Here is a 15,212-nt window from a genome sequence, read left to right as displayed (position 1 = left end):
TTTTCAGTATCGGATTCTTCAATACAGTTTCCTGAGCACAAGTTAGACACTGTTCCTTTTTGGAAGAGGGTGATAGATTCAGTAACAGAATGAGATCACTTTGTGCCTGATGTTATCTACAATTTATATCAATGCAATAAGCAAATTGCCTAAAAGTAGGGATACACCATTTTGTGCAACTTGTGCACCATGACAGAGACCTATCTTACGTGTATGAACTACTAAACATGTGAGAATATTGTTGTCTGGTGGAAATGAGGGAGAGATCATGGGACTGGGGAGAAGAATTATTTGATTTTATAGTTAGATTTCTGACTGTGGAATACAAAATAGGTCTTTTGAGCTATTCTATATTCAATATGGGAACAATGTCACAGACACACCCAATGGTTGTCTTTAAAACAGGAACTATCTATCACAAGGTTTAGAAACTCGACCCAATGCATATATTGCAGAGAAATTCTTTCTCCACCATGTAGAAATAGTAACTCATATTGAGCTCAGTAACTAACAGTAAGCTGAGCTAATTAGTTTAATGAGCTAATACAAAGTAGCTACATCAGAGAGTCTCACTTTGATGCTAATTCCCTCATGTAAAGAGTCCTTTTATGTCCTGGGCTCCTGTTTAAACCACTGGACCAATTTGCCAGCCGCTGTTAATTTAAATCTGTTATTAATGAATCAGAAAGCATATGGTTTTGGTTGAAGTAGAAGAATATTTGGTTTATTTCATCCTGTCATAGTTTTCCCCTGAGGGTTTGTCTTATTGAGATGCAATACCAGGGGAGTAAGTAAATAGTATAAAGTTCTTTCTGGAGCTAGTCACTCAGCTACTGTAAACATTCACCTCAGGCACTATGTATTTTTAAATGCTTTCTGGTCAAAGCATTGACTTGAGTTTCTAAACAGAAGTCAACATGAGATACAGCTTCTGGCTTCAAGTCTGTCCCAGTGTTTTCTAACAGGTAGCCCTTCTACTTTTGTTTTCTCTTAACTTTTGCAACCTATGCATTGTTTACTTTTCTATATTGTAAAGGAACTCCTGTGTATTGTTGGGTACACAGGAGTGTACTCAACTCTTCTACTCTGCTACGTCCAGTAGTAGTAGGTAACTACCACACAACGGTGTTATCCTAAATCTAAGGGTCCATATTTTTTCAAGTTTCCTTAATCTCTTTTTTTCTTTCCTATTCTGCTTACTGAATACAGACTTCTGCCTAAGCTCCAGTTGTACCTTTTATACTGAGACAAATTTCTCTTACTGTTATCTATAAATCTTGTATGTGGCCATAAGTCTGCATAAGTCTGATTCTTTGATAACTTAAATAGATAGCTGATGTTTCCTTTTAAGAATGATTCTATGACTTTTTGATACAAACTGTAGAAGGAGCACCTGTGAGCCCATTGTTAGTCAGGGAACAGCCTTTGAAATGCTACCTTCTATTATTCCACATTTTAAAAGACTTTAATAAGCCGTATTTTATCAGATAGCATTATATCTTTTTCATTGGATTTTAGAGAAATTGCCTCACCTTTTTTGTTTCCCAAACCCCAGATCATGTGAGAAGAAAGCCTAGCAAATTTCTCTTGACCGATGCCATAATGAATTCCAAAACAGTACCTTCTGTGAAAGTGAAGAAGGGTTTTTATGATTGCTTTATTTAATTTTTACAATGCAATTGTTGATGGCACATAGACAAAGGGAATATATGTAACAGAAAAAAAACAGCATAATAGAAGATTTAAGGTTTAAAATAGCTGGGTGACCCATAAGATTCTGTTATTAGATTCAGGGTGTTTATGCTACACCTAATCCAACGTGACTGTGGGCTGCTGCCCAGAGGAATAGTCCTGCTCTTTTCCCCTCCTCAGCTGCTTCCTTGCACTGTTTTTCTGTAGCTGCAAAGCTTTGTCAATGAGCTGATCCAACAGTAACCAGTCCCACCCAGGAAAAACAATCTTTCATTTGGACCCGCTCACTCTCCCAGCTCCCTCTGTGCCACACGGTTACTGGATAGGATGCAAGGGAGGATGAGGAGACACACACAGAATCTGCCACATAATCCTAATTTGCCAGAAGTATGAGTAGATAGAAAAACACAGTCCCTGAGGCAAAGCACTTATCTCGTGGCATACAAACCTCTGCTTACTCTCAAGCTACCTCACGCCAACAGTTAAGGTTGTAAATGGGCATTAGTAGGTCGTCTATGCCCTTTTGGTGTTGGGATAGAGGGCACGGGGGTGACTTGCCCCTTCGCTGTCTTACTGCACCCACTTCCCCCCAAAACTAGCGGCTGTAGTTCTTGCGGGTCTTGATCAGGAAGCAGCAGAGCTATCAGCCTTAGCTACACCAGAAAAGATGAGCGTAATGGGAGGAAATTCTCTGATGCTAATCTTCAGCTGCCTTGGTCTGCCTTTTGCTACATCAAGCAGTACGGTTAAAGTAAAGTAAGGTAGTCGACCGGCACTTAACTGAAAATAAATAATAGAAAACCTTTAGCACAGCTTAAGCTTTATTAATTGATTTTCCATAGCTTTTACAGAGTGGTGTATCTTAAGACTTGAAGGAACTGTAATTACAATGTAGACAGAACATGAAGTAATGTTCAACTATAAAAGGGGACTTTTGCTTAAAAATTTGTATTTAAATATGTTCATGTCTCTAGAAGGACATTATTTTATTTGTGTATGAACAAACATTCAGTACATTTTGCCTCTGTATAGAAAACTAAGACAAAATTTCAGGTGGGCAGAAACAGAGTTAGATCTGTGTCAAAAATCAGCATTCAAATGTTTAAACAGTATTAATAATGTATAGTATTTCAAAATAAATATACACATAGATTGTCTGCTTTTCTCCCCTGTGCCCTGTCATTAACCTTTATTTTTCTTCTGTTTCAAACTGCAAAATTGTTTGCCAATAGCCCCAATTAGCATCTTGGCGCAAAAATAGTCCCTATTCAGGGCAGGGACACTACATATATAGAGGTTTTGTTATTACGAACACAACAAGGCCTCAAACCTCACTTGATTTTTGAGTGCTAGGGCAGTATAGCCAATAAGCAATGGCTCTGCACGATTTTCAATACTTATTCTACCATGTGATCTTGCCAGTGATAAGCAGTATAGACCTCATCCTTGTTTATTGATTTGATTTCCTTTTGGATGGGAAACCCAAGCGGAACGAAGACTGGTGCTGATGACTATACGCTTCGGTTTGGGTTAATTCCCGTATGAACGCAGCATTGTTAGCGTATAATAGTTTCCGTCGTGCTGCTAACGCAAGCACAAACACGAGCAAAGACAAAGGCAAGGTGTCTCTCCTTAACGAGCTTGTAGGGTCTGCGCTGCCCACGTGAAGGGACCGACGTTTAGTTTCTTGTGAGACCAAACTGATTCATCCCAAGCCAACCAGAAGTTTATTCCTTGCCTAGCATAACGCTCCCAGCACGGAGAGCTGATCGGCCGTGGCGCTTTCGAGGTGTCGGGACCGCACCGGGCACGCCTCCTCCGCCACCGCAACAAAATGTCGCGAAGCCTCTTCTCTCGGCGGGCCGCGCTCCCGCCCTGGCGGCCGCACGTCGCCGAGACGCCGCCGCCGAACGCGGGGCGCCCCCGCCGGGCAGGGCAGGCGCGGAGCGGAACGGCGCGGCCCCTCACGAGGGGCAAGCCCAGCCCGGGCGGGCGGGCGGGCGGGCGGCGGTGCCCCGGGGGGCGGCGGGCGCCGCCCGCCGGATGGAGGCGCGGCGGCCCCGGGGCGGGGGGCAGAGCGCGGCGCCCCTCCCCCGCCGCGGGGCTGTTCCCCGCAGCGACCCCCCGCAGCCCGGCTGTTCCCTGCACCGCGCGCCCCCCCCCGGGCGGGAGGGGCGGGGGCAAGCACTGTCCCGGCCGGCGCTGATCTTACGCTCCCATTGGCCGCTGTCTGCGCTGACGTCACGATCATGATGAGAATTAATGATCGGAGGCGCTGATTTCATTGTGTGACGCCGGGACCGACCCAGCCGAAACCGGCTGAATCCGGAGCCCCGAGCCCCCCAGACCGGCCCCGCGGAGCACGGTAAGCCTGCGCTGCGCACACGGCTGGGGGGCGGCGTGGGCGCGCGCGCCCCCTGCGAGGGGGAGCGCGGACGGCGGCTCCCCGCCGGCAAGGCGGGCGCGCCGGCCCCGGCGGGGCCGAGGCTGGGGAGGCCGCCCCGTGGCGGGAGGCCCGGCTGTGGGGGAGGGCGCTCGCTCGGGCGAGCGCTCGCGGACCAAACTCGGCCGCGCACGCGCACTCCGCCTCCCCCAGCGGTCCCGCCGCGGCAGGCGCTGCCGCCCTTCGCCGCCGTGGGGGCACTGCGCACGCGCACGGCCGCCCGCCGCACGGGGGGGGGGGTGGCTGCGCACGCGCCGGGGCGCCTCCCCCCCCCCCCCACTCCGACCGCCGCTCAGCGGCCGCCGCGCGGCTGCGCACTCCGCGCGGCGGGAGGCGCTGAGGGACGTACTCCCGCGCGTGCGCACCGCTCTGCGGCCGCGTTCCTTGCGGGGGCGTCGCGGACCAGCGGCGCGCATGCGCACCCCGCGCCGTCCGGTGGGCGCCCGGGGCCTGGCCGGGCGCCGCCCGTTTTTCTTCCGTTTTCCCCCTTCTTCTCCCCGGGCTGAGCCTTCGTGCAGCGCGGGGCGGCTCCGTGAGCGCCTTCGCCCCTAGAGCTGGGTGTGGGGAGAGAGGAGGCCGTTCCGCCGCTCGCAGCGTGCCCCCCCCCAGTCCACGGGAGCACGCGTGGGGCCGAGGCGGAAGCGGCGGGGTGGTCGTGGAGCGGCTCGCAGCCCGACTCCCTGCGGGATGTTGTCTCTTCAGGGGTGCGGTTCGCCCTGTTCTGCTGTCAGGCAAAACCTGTCGTGGTGGCCGTTGGACAGGGCACGTGCTTGCCTTATGCTCCAGGATGGCGAGGGGCAGGGGCGCAGCGCGGGCGGTTCTGAGGGATGGCACCGAGGCCGGGGTGATCCAGCCTCTGCAAGTGCGGCACTTAGAAACGCGTCTGCCCCCTCTCGTAGGAATAAAAGCAGACCCCAACCCTGTCACCCAGTATTCATTTAGCCTAGAGTTCTCGTCATTTGAATTAAGATCATATATTCTTAACAGCTTGTCCAGATGTGGAATAATATTCTTTAATAGATGTGTCCATATCCCTGGAATTACATGCCTATGTTGAGTTTTACAAAGGAGTATGTCAAGTTCTCCAAAGAAATACCATGCTAGTGGATTAAAGGGTTGGTGTTTTTCCACGCTCTTAATCTAAGCTTGTTGTTATCATTATTAAATATCAGGCTGTATTTGTTTTGCACATGGTTTAAATAATGCTGTATTTTATGATGTATAAGTTCATAAAGCAGTAAGAGAGGTTCAGAGTGCCTGTAGTGTCTTTTACATACCCTTCTTAAATAACAACTACTGTTAGTTGAATTAAAACAGGTGCTTGTGTTTTGTAGACAAGCTTGGACATTAATTTCAAGCAATGATAACTTGTGAGTAGAACAATTGAGACATCATTTGAATGGTCCTAACCACCCCTCATATTATACATTTTTTCCAGTTGGGCACAGTAGGCTGACTTGATTAAGGGTAAAGATGTCTTCATTTTCTATATCTGGTCCAAAAACATCTTTTGAGAGTTTTCTGGTTTTCATATAGTTGCATAGCATACTGTGGCAAGGACGTCTTTACTGCTTCTGTTGTTTTTACGTTTTTTAAGAAAAATCCCACCGGTGTTTATTGAGAAAGCCCTAGACCTTACTAAAGACTTTACCAAAGTGCTAACCAGAAGTAGTTCTAAATCATCCAAAGTGACATCTTAAAGCAGCTCACATCTCCAGAGTAAAACTAAATTTCAGTATTCCTTTTCTTTCTGCGGTATAGTGCAAGTCCTACAAATGCTTGTATACCTACTTAACTTAAAACATGTGGCTAATCCCGTTGAAGTCAGAAGGCTCATTTACATGAATAAAGTTTGATGGGATGCATTAATCTGTGGAGTTGTGGTCATAGGTTATACTGCTATCAAGTTACTGAGAACTACCTAATTTGTCCCTAACAAAAGGCTGAATTTTAAAAGTAGAACTGTGATATAATATTACAAATGCTCTAATCAGTGAAGAAGGCAGCAACTGTCCTGCTAGTCATGGATATATAAAAGAAGTAGTTTTATGAGATAGACTATATTACCCCTTATAAGCATAGTATACTACACTTACAGGTTTTTAACTGTAATCATTTTGGCCTGTATAAGAAAGAGGCAGTTATGTACAAGTTCAGATTACTCCATGCTTAATGTATGTTCGGTGTCTTCATACATAGTGTATATTTCCCTTAGGATGTGCAAAGGAAAAAAACTCTAAGCTTTTGGTAGACACAGAAGGTGAAGTGAATGAATGCAGTTACAGTTTAGGCTTCTAAGACTGTAGTTAATAGTTTTACTACTGCCATTTTTTATTTATCTGTATAATGGATTTCTTATTACAGTTGCAGTTTTATCTCAGATATATATTAGTGTTGACTTTTTTTTTTGTCTTCCCCCCTTCCTCACTCCCCTACTGCTAGAGATTTGTGGAAGGAAAAATAAATTGAGGGGAATGCTGATTTTCTTATTGTACCTATTTTGGCTAGATAGACAGAAATAACAGGCTTATGGACTTGGGTAAGATGACTGTTTTTATTTTAGCAAACGCTTGTTTGTTGCTGGTGTTAAAAATCTCTCAGAAACTGCCCATTCCCTTTTATCATTACGTATTAAACCTTGACGTGATTAAACCTTTTATGATGTCTTAATAAAGAGTTTTATGTTTAGTTATTTGTGGTGTCTGATAGTCTTGAGTAAAAATTTCTTGTTAAGTATAATTAGCAGAAGCCAGTCTCGGATGTGAATTGTTTGAATGAGAGGACTGTCCTTAAGTGTGGGGGTTTTATTTCCTATCTGTCAAATTAATTAGTGTTTTCAATGTACTAGTCTACAAAGACTTAGCATATTTTAGGTAGTTCTGATGGGCTTAGTATTTAGACTGTAGTTCCAATGGGCTTAATATTTAGTCTGTACGACACTAATGCTATAATGCTGCAAGTTATAGGGAGATGGTAGACCATATAAAATTTTTTCAGATCTTTGAAGTAGTCATAACCGAACAGCTACCTAACTGCTGCATACAGATTTCTTATGGAGGAATCACGGACACAGGAAAATTCCCATTTTTCTCATTGTTATGCCTTCTTCTGTGGTACTCCTTGGCACCAAACATCTCTGAGCTTCACCCAGCTCAGTCTCCTAGGGAGACTGTTTGTTCTGGATGCTGAATAAAGTTAGCTATAAGAGAAGGACTTGGCGTTTGTGGCAAATTGTGTGGGATAATTGTTACATTAAGTACCTATTTCATAAAGTGAATGTGCTATCTCCTTCAGAACTCCTCTTTAATTGTTCTGTGTTCTCCCCTCTCCGTTTGTGCCCCTTCTTGCCACAAAAAGGGAAAGAGGATGCTATGGAAAAATTTGCTCAAGTGCTGTGTTGGGGGAGGGGGAAAGTTCTGCCGTAAGAATGCCTTCCAGTGTGGCAAGTTTAAGCGTATTAATAGGATACTCCTTTGGAAGACTGGTATTCAGCAGTCCTGGAGAAACTGGAAGGGCATTGGGTTCCAGTCTTTGTTGCCAGTCCACGCAGTCGCGTCCCCGGTGCCTGGCTCCAAGGCTTGGACTGAATTTTCATCTCCCTAATCACAGCATGTAGAGAAGGGGTTCTCTTTGGTACTACTATTATTTTCTTTTTAATTAGTATTCAATTAAGAAAAGGAATGAGGAATAACATCTTTCTTGATGGGTTTACGGAGGGGTGAGGCATGGGCGATCACTGAAGTGGAAAACTGAATGAGGTTGTTTGGCTTATAAGATTTAGCAAGTGTGGAAGAAATATTTGCAGGAAACCTTTTTCATTTTTGGTAGGTTCTCTGGACTACCCCTTAGCCAGCAACCTACTTGGTCAAAGCCACCATTTTATTGTCAGAGCAGGCAAATGTTCAATCCTTAAAACTGCTACGTGTCATCTTTCTCTTATTAAAATAAAAAAATAACTTCTAGGTTCAGTGGAATTTCAGTTTGCATACCACGTTTCCTGAATTTAATAAACCTCAAGTTCTTTCTGTAACAAACTCTTTTCAGTTTCAGTGTGTTGTCCACCAGCTGGACATCTGGTTTCTTGAAATCATGTTTAAATGCATGCTTTCTGAGCTTGTCAAGACAAGGTTAAAATTAAATTATGACAAAAATACAAGTGGCTTTCTAACTTTGAGGTTCAAGATAAAGGTGAGAAATCCTGAAGAAAGTAGATTACTTCATAGGTACACAAATTGGGAAGAAACATTGATTTTTCTCTGAAGTTACTAAGACTTCTGAAAAATACTGAGTTCATTATGAACGTGTGTTAACTGGTGATTGTCTTGATACTAATGTAGCTACATTGCTACGTTGTAACATCATCACTTGGACTCTAGTTTGCGTATGTTTCCGCTGTCAATATCCACTGACTGTCAAGAGTCTCACATGTTAAAAGAAAATTTAAATGTTAATATTGTGTTCTAACTATGGAAATTGTTGCTAAATAACATTTCTCAAAAAAAATCAATGTAACACTTTGATAAAGATACCCAGGATGATTATAATCTCAAAGACGGTAAAATTTTGCTCTTGTAGATGCTTGAGTGCTTATTGTACTTAATGTAGATAAATTGCTAGGTCTGACAGGTATGGAAGAGTAAGCAAAATTTCTGTCTGTAAATGTGGGATGTGTTGAGGCAATGCTTCATGAATTGATATGATGGTTTTGGAGTTTGTGTGGCTTGTTAATGAAATTTCTAAACATTCAGTAATGGCTTTACTCCACATAGGGTACTGCTTTAGATATTCTATGTAAGCGCTTCAGAACTCTGCTATGATTTATAGGGTTCTGAAATTTGAACACAAGTGAATCTGGTAGCAAACTGATGTCTGTCTAGGCTTTACAGATGTTGTACTGCCAGGGTTTATTTAACCTGGAAGACAAGGGTTGTTGCTAAATCTCCTGTGTACTTTTGTCAAGTCAGTGTGCCAGTTATTGTTTTGTCCTGGTCCTGTGGTATTAAGATTGAATACTCGGCGATTACCACTACTATTAGAAATACTGGTAACAATCTTCTGATCTTCTATTCCTAGTCATAAATTACTAAGTAGACAATTGCCAAAACACAAACCCCAAAACAAACAACGAAACAGAAAAACATAGCGTATGAGCTGAAACTAAGGTGATTCCCAATTTCCTTTCTTCTTCTGTGTAACAGAAGATCTTCATGAGAAGTCATATTTCCTGCCTACCTCTGAATAGATTGTCTTGTGAGATTTTGCTACATCTGCAATCCGTATAGCAAAAAATATCCTGTAGTTTCTCTGTGTGAGGTGGGAGGGTGCTTTTTCTTTGGACTTTATTCAGTGCTGTATCTTGAGTTATCTAATCTTTGCACTCAATCTAGTGCTTAACATTTACTTTTTAATAGTGTGTTATACCAACTAATGGTAGTGTAGTTCAGAATATTTTAGGATGCAACAGAAGGTTTGCTGTGACAGTTCTCTTGGTACCCAATTGCTAGTTTTCTTTGAGGTTAACATTTTAAGTAGAATTTGGACTGAGTATTCTGTTGGGCAGTTATAACTGCCTGGATAGTCCCGCTGAGCCTTATGTGCATTTTTTGGATTATTCTGCTATTTAAACCTAAATTTCTCTTGCCTCCAGTAAAAGACACTTCTAAAAAATATGGGTCAATCAGTGGGCAGAGCAGTATGGATAAAATTGATTTACGGAATGAGTTAACTAATGATATTTATTGTCAGTTGGTACTGTAAATAAGATCAATTTAATGTCCCTTCGGTAATTTTGGTAAATGTGTGTGGATAGGTGGGGCAGCGGGAAATGGTGCAGAGCTATATATTGACTTAGGATTCAATATACCTCAAATACAAAAAGCATTAATAAAGTAATGTTTACCTGCTTATTTCAAAGTTGAGTTTGCATTCTAAACTCAAAAGTTATGGCCCAGTTCCAATAGTTCTGCATTGGTAGGGGTCTGCAGTGTCTTTATTTCAATCCATTTCTGATGGCCTCTGCACAGATAACTGTTGAACTGTACTTGGTCAGACTTGAAAGTAAAAGGAGCTAAGGAGTCTAACAGTAATTCTGACGGGTGGATGCAGTTTCTAAGTGATGAAGAGAAACTGCAAAAATGAAATGTTTATTGAGCCAGATTATGACCTCTCTTGAGTTTAGCTAGGCGAGGTCTGTCATGCAGTGCATGTAGATGAAGTAAATCTCTTAATCTTCAAACAAACGTTAGTACTTCACTGTGTCCTTACCTAAACTAAAGACTTTGAATACAAGAATGAAAATATTTTAATGCAGAGATGAGTTTGGATACAGAAATCCAAATCTCTACCGCATAATTAAAAAAGTGTCAAGGACCTGACATACTTCTTCATTTGCAGATCATCAGGTCAGATTCCAAAATGTTGTTGTGCAGTTGGAGGGGTCTGTGTTGTCTTGCAGTTGATCAGTTGTTGAACTGTTTGGAGAACATATTTCTTTTTAATGAGCCCATGTATGGTAATGCTATGGGATGACAAGCCTCATTTTCTGGATCTGGAAAGATAAGCGTATAAATATTTCTGACAACTGTCGTACCAGGTCATTTGTGGGTTCTGATCTCAGCTGAATGAAAGGGGACCGCTGATACTGAAAGAGTCGTAGGCACAGAATTGTGAGCTGGACCCTGCCGGTTGTGAGGAAAAAATTGCAGAATTAACTCTAATGTAGTCTTTAAAAGTAACATAAATCAGTTGATAACTGCATCCACTTATCCATATGGGACATCTGAAGACTATTCCTAACTTTATAAAGTAGATTTTTATGAACTTTATTGATTTGTTAATGGGTTAGTAATTGTCTTCTCTGTAGCTTGTTACAAATGCCTTTACACAGTATTGAGAGGAAGAGGGTCTCTTTTGCCCAGCTTTCAGACTGTGGCACAATATGGATTCTGTGGGATGTGTAAATCAGAGGTTGTAATAAATCTGGTGGATTTTTCTTTAACAGTGCACTAAACTGAGAGTGTGGAATAAGAATTGGGAGCAGAGGTAAAAATGTTGTTGAAAAATCATCTTTAAGTATTACTGAAAAGAAAATAGTAACTTTTACAAGTTTATTATTTAGTTATTTTCTATTATTTATTGATCCATGGAGGACAGTAAACTCTGGAATGAAAGCTCTGGACTTTAATACAAATTCGAGATAGACTCAACATTAGTGTATATTTCTACTGTCCACCTTTCCATTCCAAGTTCCCAGAAACAGTGAGTAAAAGTTTGGTGGCTACAGAGCGTTTCTCCACTCCCTTTATTTTTCTGCCAGGTAGTAGTAGGGTTTCTTATTCTTTAGTTTGTTCTGCGTTATTTTGACGCTTATACTGAAAGCATTAACAATAACTTGTGGCTGTTTGTTTTTCTTTTGTTTCTTTCTGAAGCACAAAGTCAGATGCAAATTGTTACTGGACAGTAGCTCCTTTTGTCTCAGCTAGCAGCCTCCTGTTTAGGACAAGACAAAGGCCCCATTCTGGAAGTCCTGTGGTGATGGGGCGTTTCTTATTGGTTTTGGTAGCATTAACTGGTAATGGTATAACCAGAGAATTATATGTAATTTTCCTGTGTGGAGTATATAACCAGACCTTACATTCTAAGTTTGCCATCAAGGAATCTCTCCTGTAGTAGTTTGTTTGTACTTAGTAATGTTCAGCTGTCTACCCTTTCCAGTCTTAGGCATGAATTTTCGCGGGGTAATAAGGCTGTAGCTGCTTTAACTTGTTCAGCAAACTGCTGCTGAAAGGCTGCTTTGGCCGCGTCAACCTCGAGCACTGCTCTGCCACACGACTGGAGCAGTCATGCACTGAGCCTGGCTGGGACACCGGCCGCCTGGACACCTTGCTCCTTCAGAGGTGAGGGGTCCCTCTTTTAGCCTGGTCTGTGTCCTGACGTGAGTTGCCATTGGTGTGCAGCAGCAGCTGTGTGGGCACAAGAGGTGGTTCGTGGGAGGAAGCAGGGAGGAGAACTTCTCCTGCGAGCGGCACTGCCAGGCGGTGGTAGTGGCCTGCACTGCTGTGGGGTGGCCACCCTGCCCCCCCCCCCCCCCCCCCCCGGCCCTGGCTCCAGCCCCTGGTATGTTCCTCCACAACTAAGCTGTCTCCCGGAGGGGGGGACCTTTTGATGAGCTGTTTTGGCATGCTGAAACAGAACACTTCACCCTGCTGAGCTGCTGTTAGCAATGGAAGGAGTGTGGGTCTTTTGATTCTGGTTTAGCATGCTGAAAAAGTCAGTGCAGCTCTGGACAAAGGAAAGAGGCCAAGAACACTTCATGAGGTCTGGGGCTAGGGGCTGGGTTCAGTAGCCGACGTTGGCTTATAGTGCTGTAAAACAACCTTTAAGTGTTTCTTAACAGACCTAATTTATAGCCTTAGGGTGCAGCTTCCCAGTAATTTTAACCTTTCTAAACACAGGCTGTGATTTGGGTGGTCCATCCCATCCCCTCCTTTGTGTTAGTGCGTTTGCACTGCAGTGGGAAGGACCAAAACTGGCTAAACCTACCCCCACTAGCTGGCCTTCAGTATTGGTCCTTGGTCTTTCTGTCATTCCAGCTGCAAAGTGCCAGTGCTGACACAGCAGAAGGAATAGGAATGACCAGCCAGTAATGGAGCGTAGAGTTTGCTGAAGTCAGAGGCGGTGCAGATTTTACTTGTGTCAAACTGTGACCTCGTTTTTTATTTCAGATTTTATCTTTTTTCTTGTGGGGGAGGGTAAACAAACCTGCCAGTATTGTTGCAGCATCTGATGTTACTCTGTTTTGCCTAATGCTTTTTTAAAGGGAGAAACTTTGTCAGGAACTAGAGGCTCTTGGACTTAGCAACACAATGTAATACTTATTTACGAAAGGCTGGCAGTGTTATTCCAAACATGTAGTTCACTTATTCAACTCGAATCCATCACAAAGGAATCATTAATGCTGTCTGTAACAGTTTTTTGAAAAGTAAGTAAAAGTATTGATATAGGATTCCTTTTAAAAAAAAAAAAAAAGTCAACACTTAGCACTATCACAGCAAGCATAAATGAGAGCCTGTACGTTCTACAAATATTACAGTTTTTATTCCAACTTTCAGAGTATCTTCTTTTATTTTTAGATGAATCTGCGTTCTGTATTTACTGTAGAACAACAAAGGATATTACAGCGTTATTATGAAAATGGAATGACAAATCAAAGTAAAAATTGCTTTCAGCTCATATTACAGTGTGCACAAGAAACTAAACTGGACTTCAGTGTAGTCAGGGTAAGTACTAAGGCCTTCCAAATGTATATGTTAAAGTTATACACATTCATTTCTTTACATAAAATATCTGTAGAGGGCTGGAGTCTCTAACTTCATACTTGTCTTTAAAAACAGACTTCAGTATGCTGTATGACATGTCCATTTTTATCCAGTGAGCCTGTTTATAGTTTGTTTTCATTTAAATGTCTTCACATAATTGCTGCATTTAGCAGGGGCCTGGATATTGCACAAAGAGTGACTTTTTTGTTTGTTGGTTTTTAAAATTAAATTGCAAATAGGATTGTTCAATGCAAAACTTGTGCAGTGTATTGTATCAAAGAAAGGTACTTCTTCTAACATGCTTTGTCACGTTTGTATTCCTTGTTGAAAACATAAATACTATGGTTACTCATGGTTATTTACAGTGAGTACGTTCTTTTCTTATAAATGAAGAATGTTGTAGTGCTAACAGGATCTCTTCCAAAGTCTATGAATCCCATAGGAAGGGAAATAATAATCCCTTTGTGAAACACTAGACAACAAAATGGCTGCTGTCTCGGAGCAGAAATAGAAATCACGAAGCATTAGCTGGAAGAATAACAACGGTAGTGAGGCTAGTAGGAGTTACTGCAACACTGGACAGTGAAGAGGAAGAAGTAAAACCTGTCTGGTTATTTTCACTATGCCATTGATGCATAACTAAAGGAAAGAACCTCTCCTTGCTCCCTAACTCTTACCTGGATTCCCCTCGATTCCCCTCCCTCGTCATACTCTAAAAATATAAAGCGCTTATTTTCTCAACTCAGGATGGTAGGAAGCTCTGAAAGCCAGCCAGAAATTCAAAAGCTCTAGAAGGGGTAAACGGTTGTGATCTGGATACTGGTGATGCTGTCAGGGACGATTCTTCTTCTATTCTTATACTGATTGAAGGAGCTGGAGCAGGCAGCCAGTCCCTCCTCTACTGCAGTCCTCATTCACTCTCTGTATCTCCTTTTCCTTCTCTATTTCCCTTACTGCAGTAATATGTGATAACACTTTCTCTTTAGTTTTCTTCCTTTACTTTCTTATCTTTCTTATTTTCTTCTTTGCAAAACTTAAACTTTCTTCTTATTATGAAGCGTAATGGCAGCAGAGCCACCGTTTGGCCTGCATTTGCCTTTTTTTTTTTTTTTTTTTTAATATGATCTTACCTTTTTCTTCCTCACGCTCCTCCTTTTTGCTTCTCCTGTTTCCCTCCCTTCCCCCATTTTTTGCTTTTTGCTGTTAAAGTTTTGAGCAAGGGCTAGTCTACTTTGCACTGTGTCTAGCAAAATGATACCTGAGTCACAGATAGCACTGGTAGATACTGACAGTAGTGGAAACACAAATATATTCTTTCTCTGAATCAGGATTTCTAAAGCCTTATCCCATAGAACTGTGTACAGTCTTTCTAATCTTGAACTGAGTTGGAAAGAAGTCTTATTTATGATTTGGTGTAAACTCTACAGATTTTATTGCTGCGACAAAATGAAACGTCCCTCCCAAAACTGGGAAACACAGAAGAGTTACTGCAAGGGAAAATCCCTAAGCCTCTTCATAAGATAGATGGATTTGAACTATGTAGGACTTGAACAGCCTATTTTAAATGATTTAATATCAGCGTAAACTGTTTCTTTTTATCCTCGCATGAAATGTGAGCATTGTATTTTGGTAAAGCGCAGAGTTCTGCAAGTCTGATTTTGTAGTTAGTGTTGCTGAGTAGGGAGAGTTGCTGATCTGGGAGGTGTTGTGAGGGTCCCTCCCCCCATACAACAGTAGCTGTCAGAATGTTTACACCTTCA

General features: G+C 42.6%; 1 protein-coding gene across 3 annotated transcripts in view; it reads left to right on the top strand.

Annotated features, from left to right (window-relative positions):
• The first annotated feature begins 3,890 nt into the window (after nt 1-3,890).
• HDX (highly divergent homeobox) overlaps nt 3,891-15,212 on the top strand; it is a 55,887-nt gene continuing 44,565 nt past the window's right edge. Inside the window, exons 1-2 of one of the 3 annotated variants that reach the window (XM_068956822.1) lie at nt 3,891-4,057; nt 13,267-13,413. In XM_068956822.1, coding sequence (XP_068812923.1) covers nt 13,267-13,413 — 147 coding nt within the window. In that variant the 5' untranslated portion in view covers nt 3,891-4,057. The remainder of the gene's footprint in view (nt 4,058-13,266; nt 13,414-15,212) is intronic. The other 2 variants (XM_068956821.1, XM_068956824.1) reach the window with 2 other exon arrangements.

Source organism: Struthio camelus, chromosome 11 (genome assembly GCF_040807025.1).
Source record: "Struthio camelus isolate bStrCam1 chromosome 11, bStrCam1.hap1, whole genome shotgun sequence".
Classification (NCBI taxonomy): Eukaryota; Metazoa; Chordata; class Aves; order Struthioniformes; family Struthionidae; genus Struthio; species Struthio camelus.
Note: the sequence above shows the minus strand (reverse complement) of the source record. Positions and strands in the feature narration are given on the sequence as shown.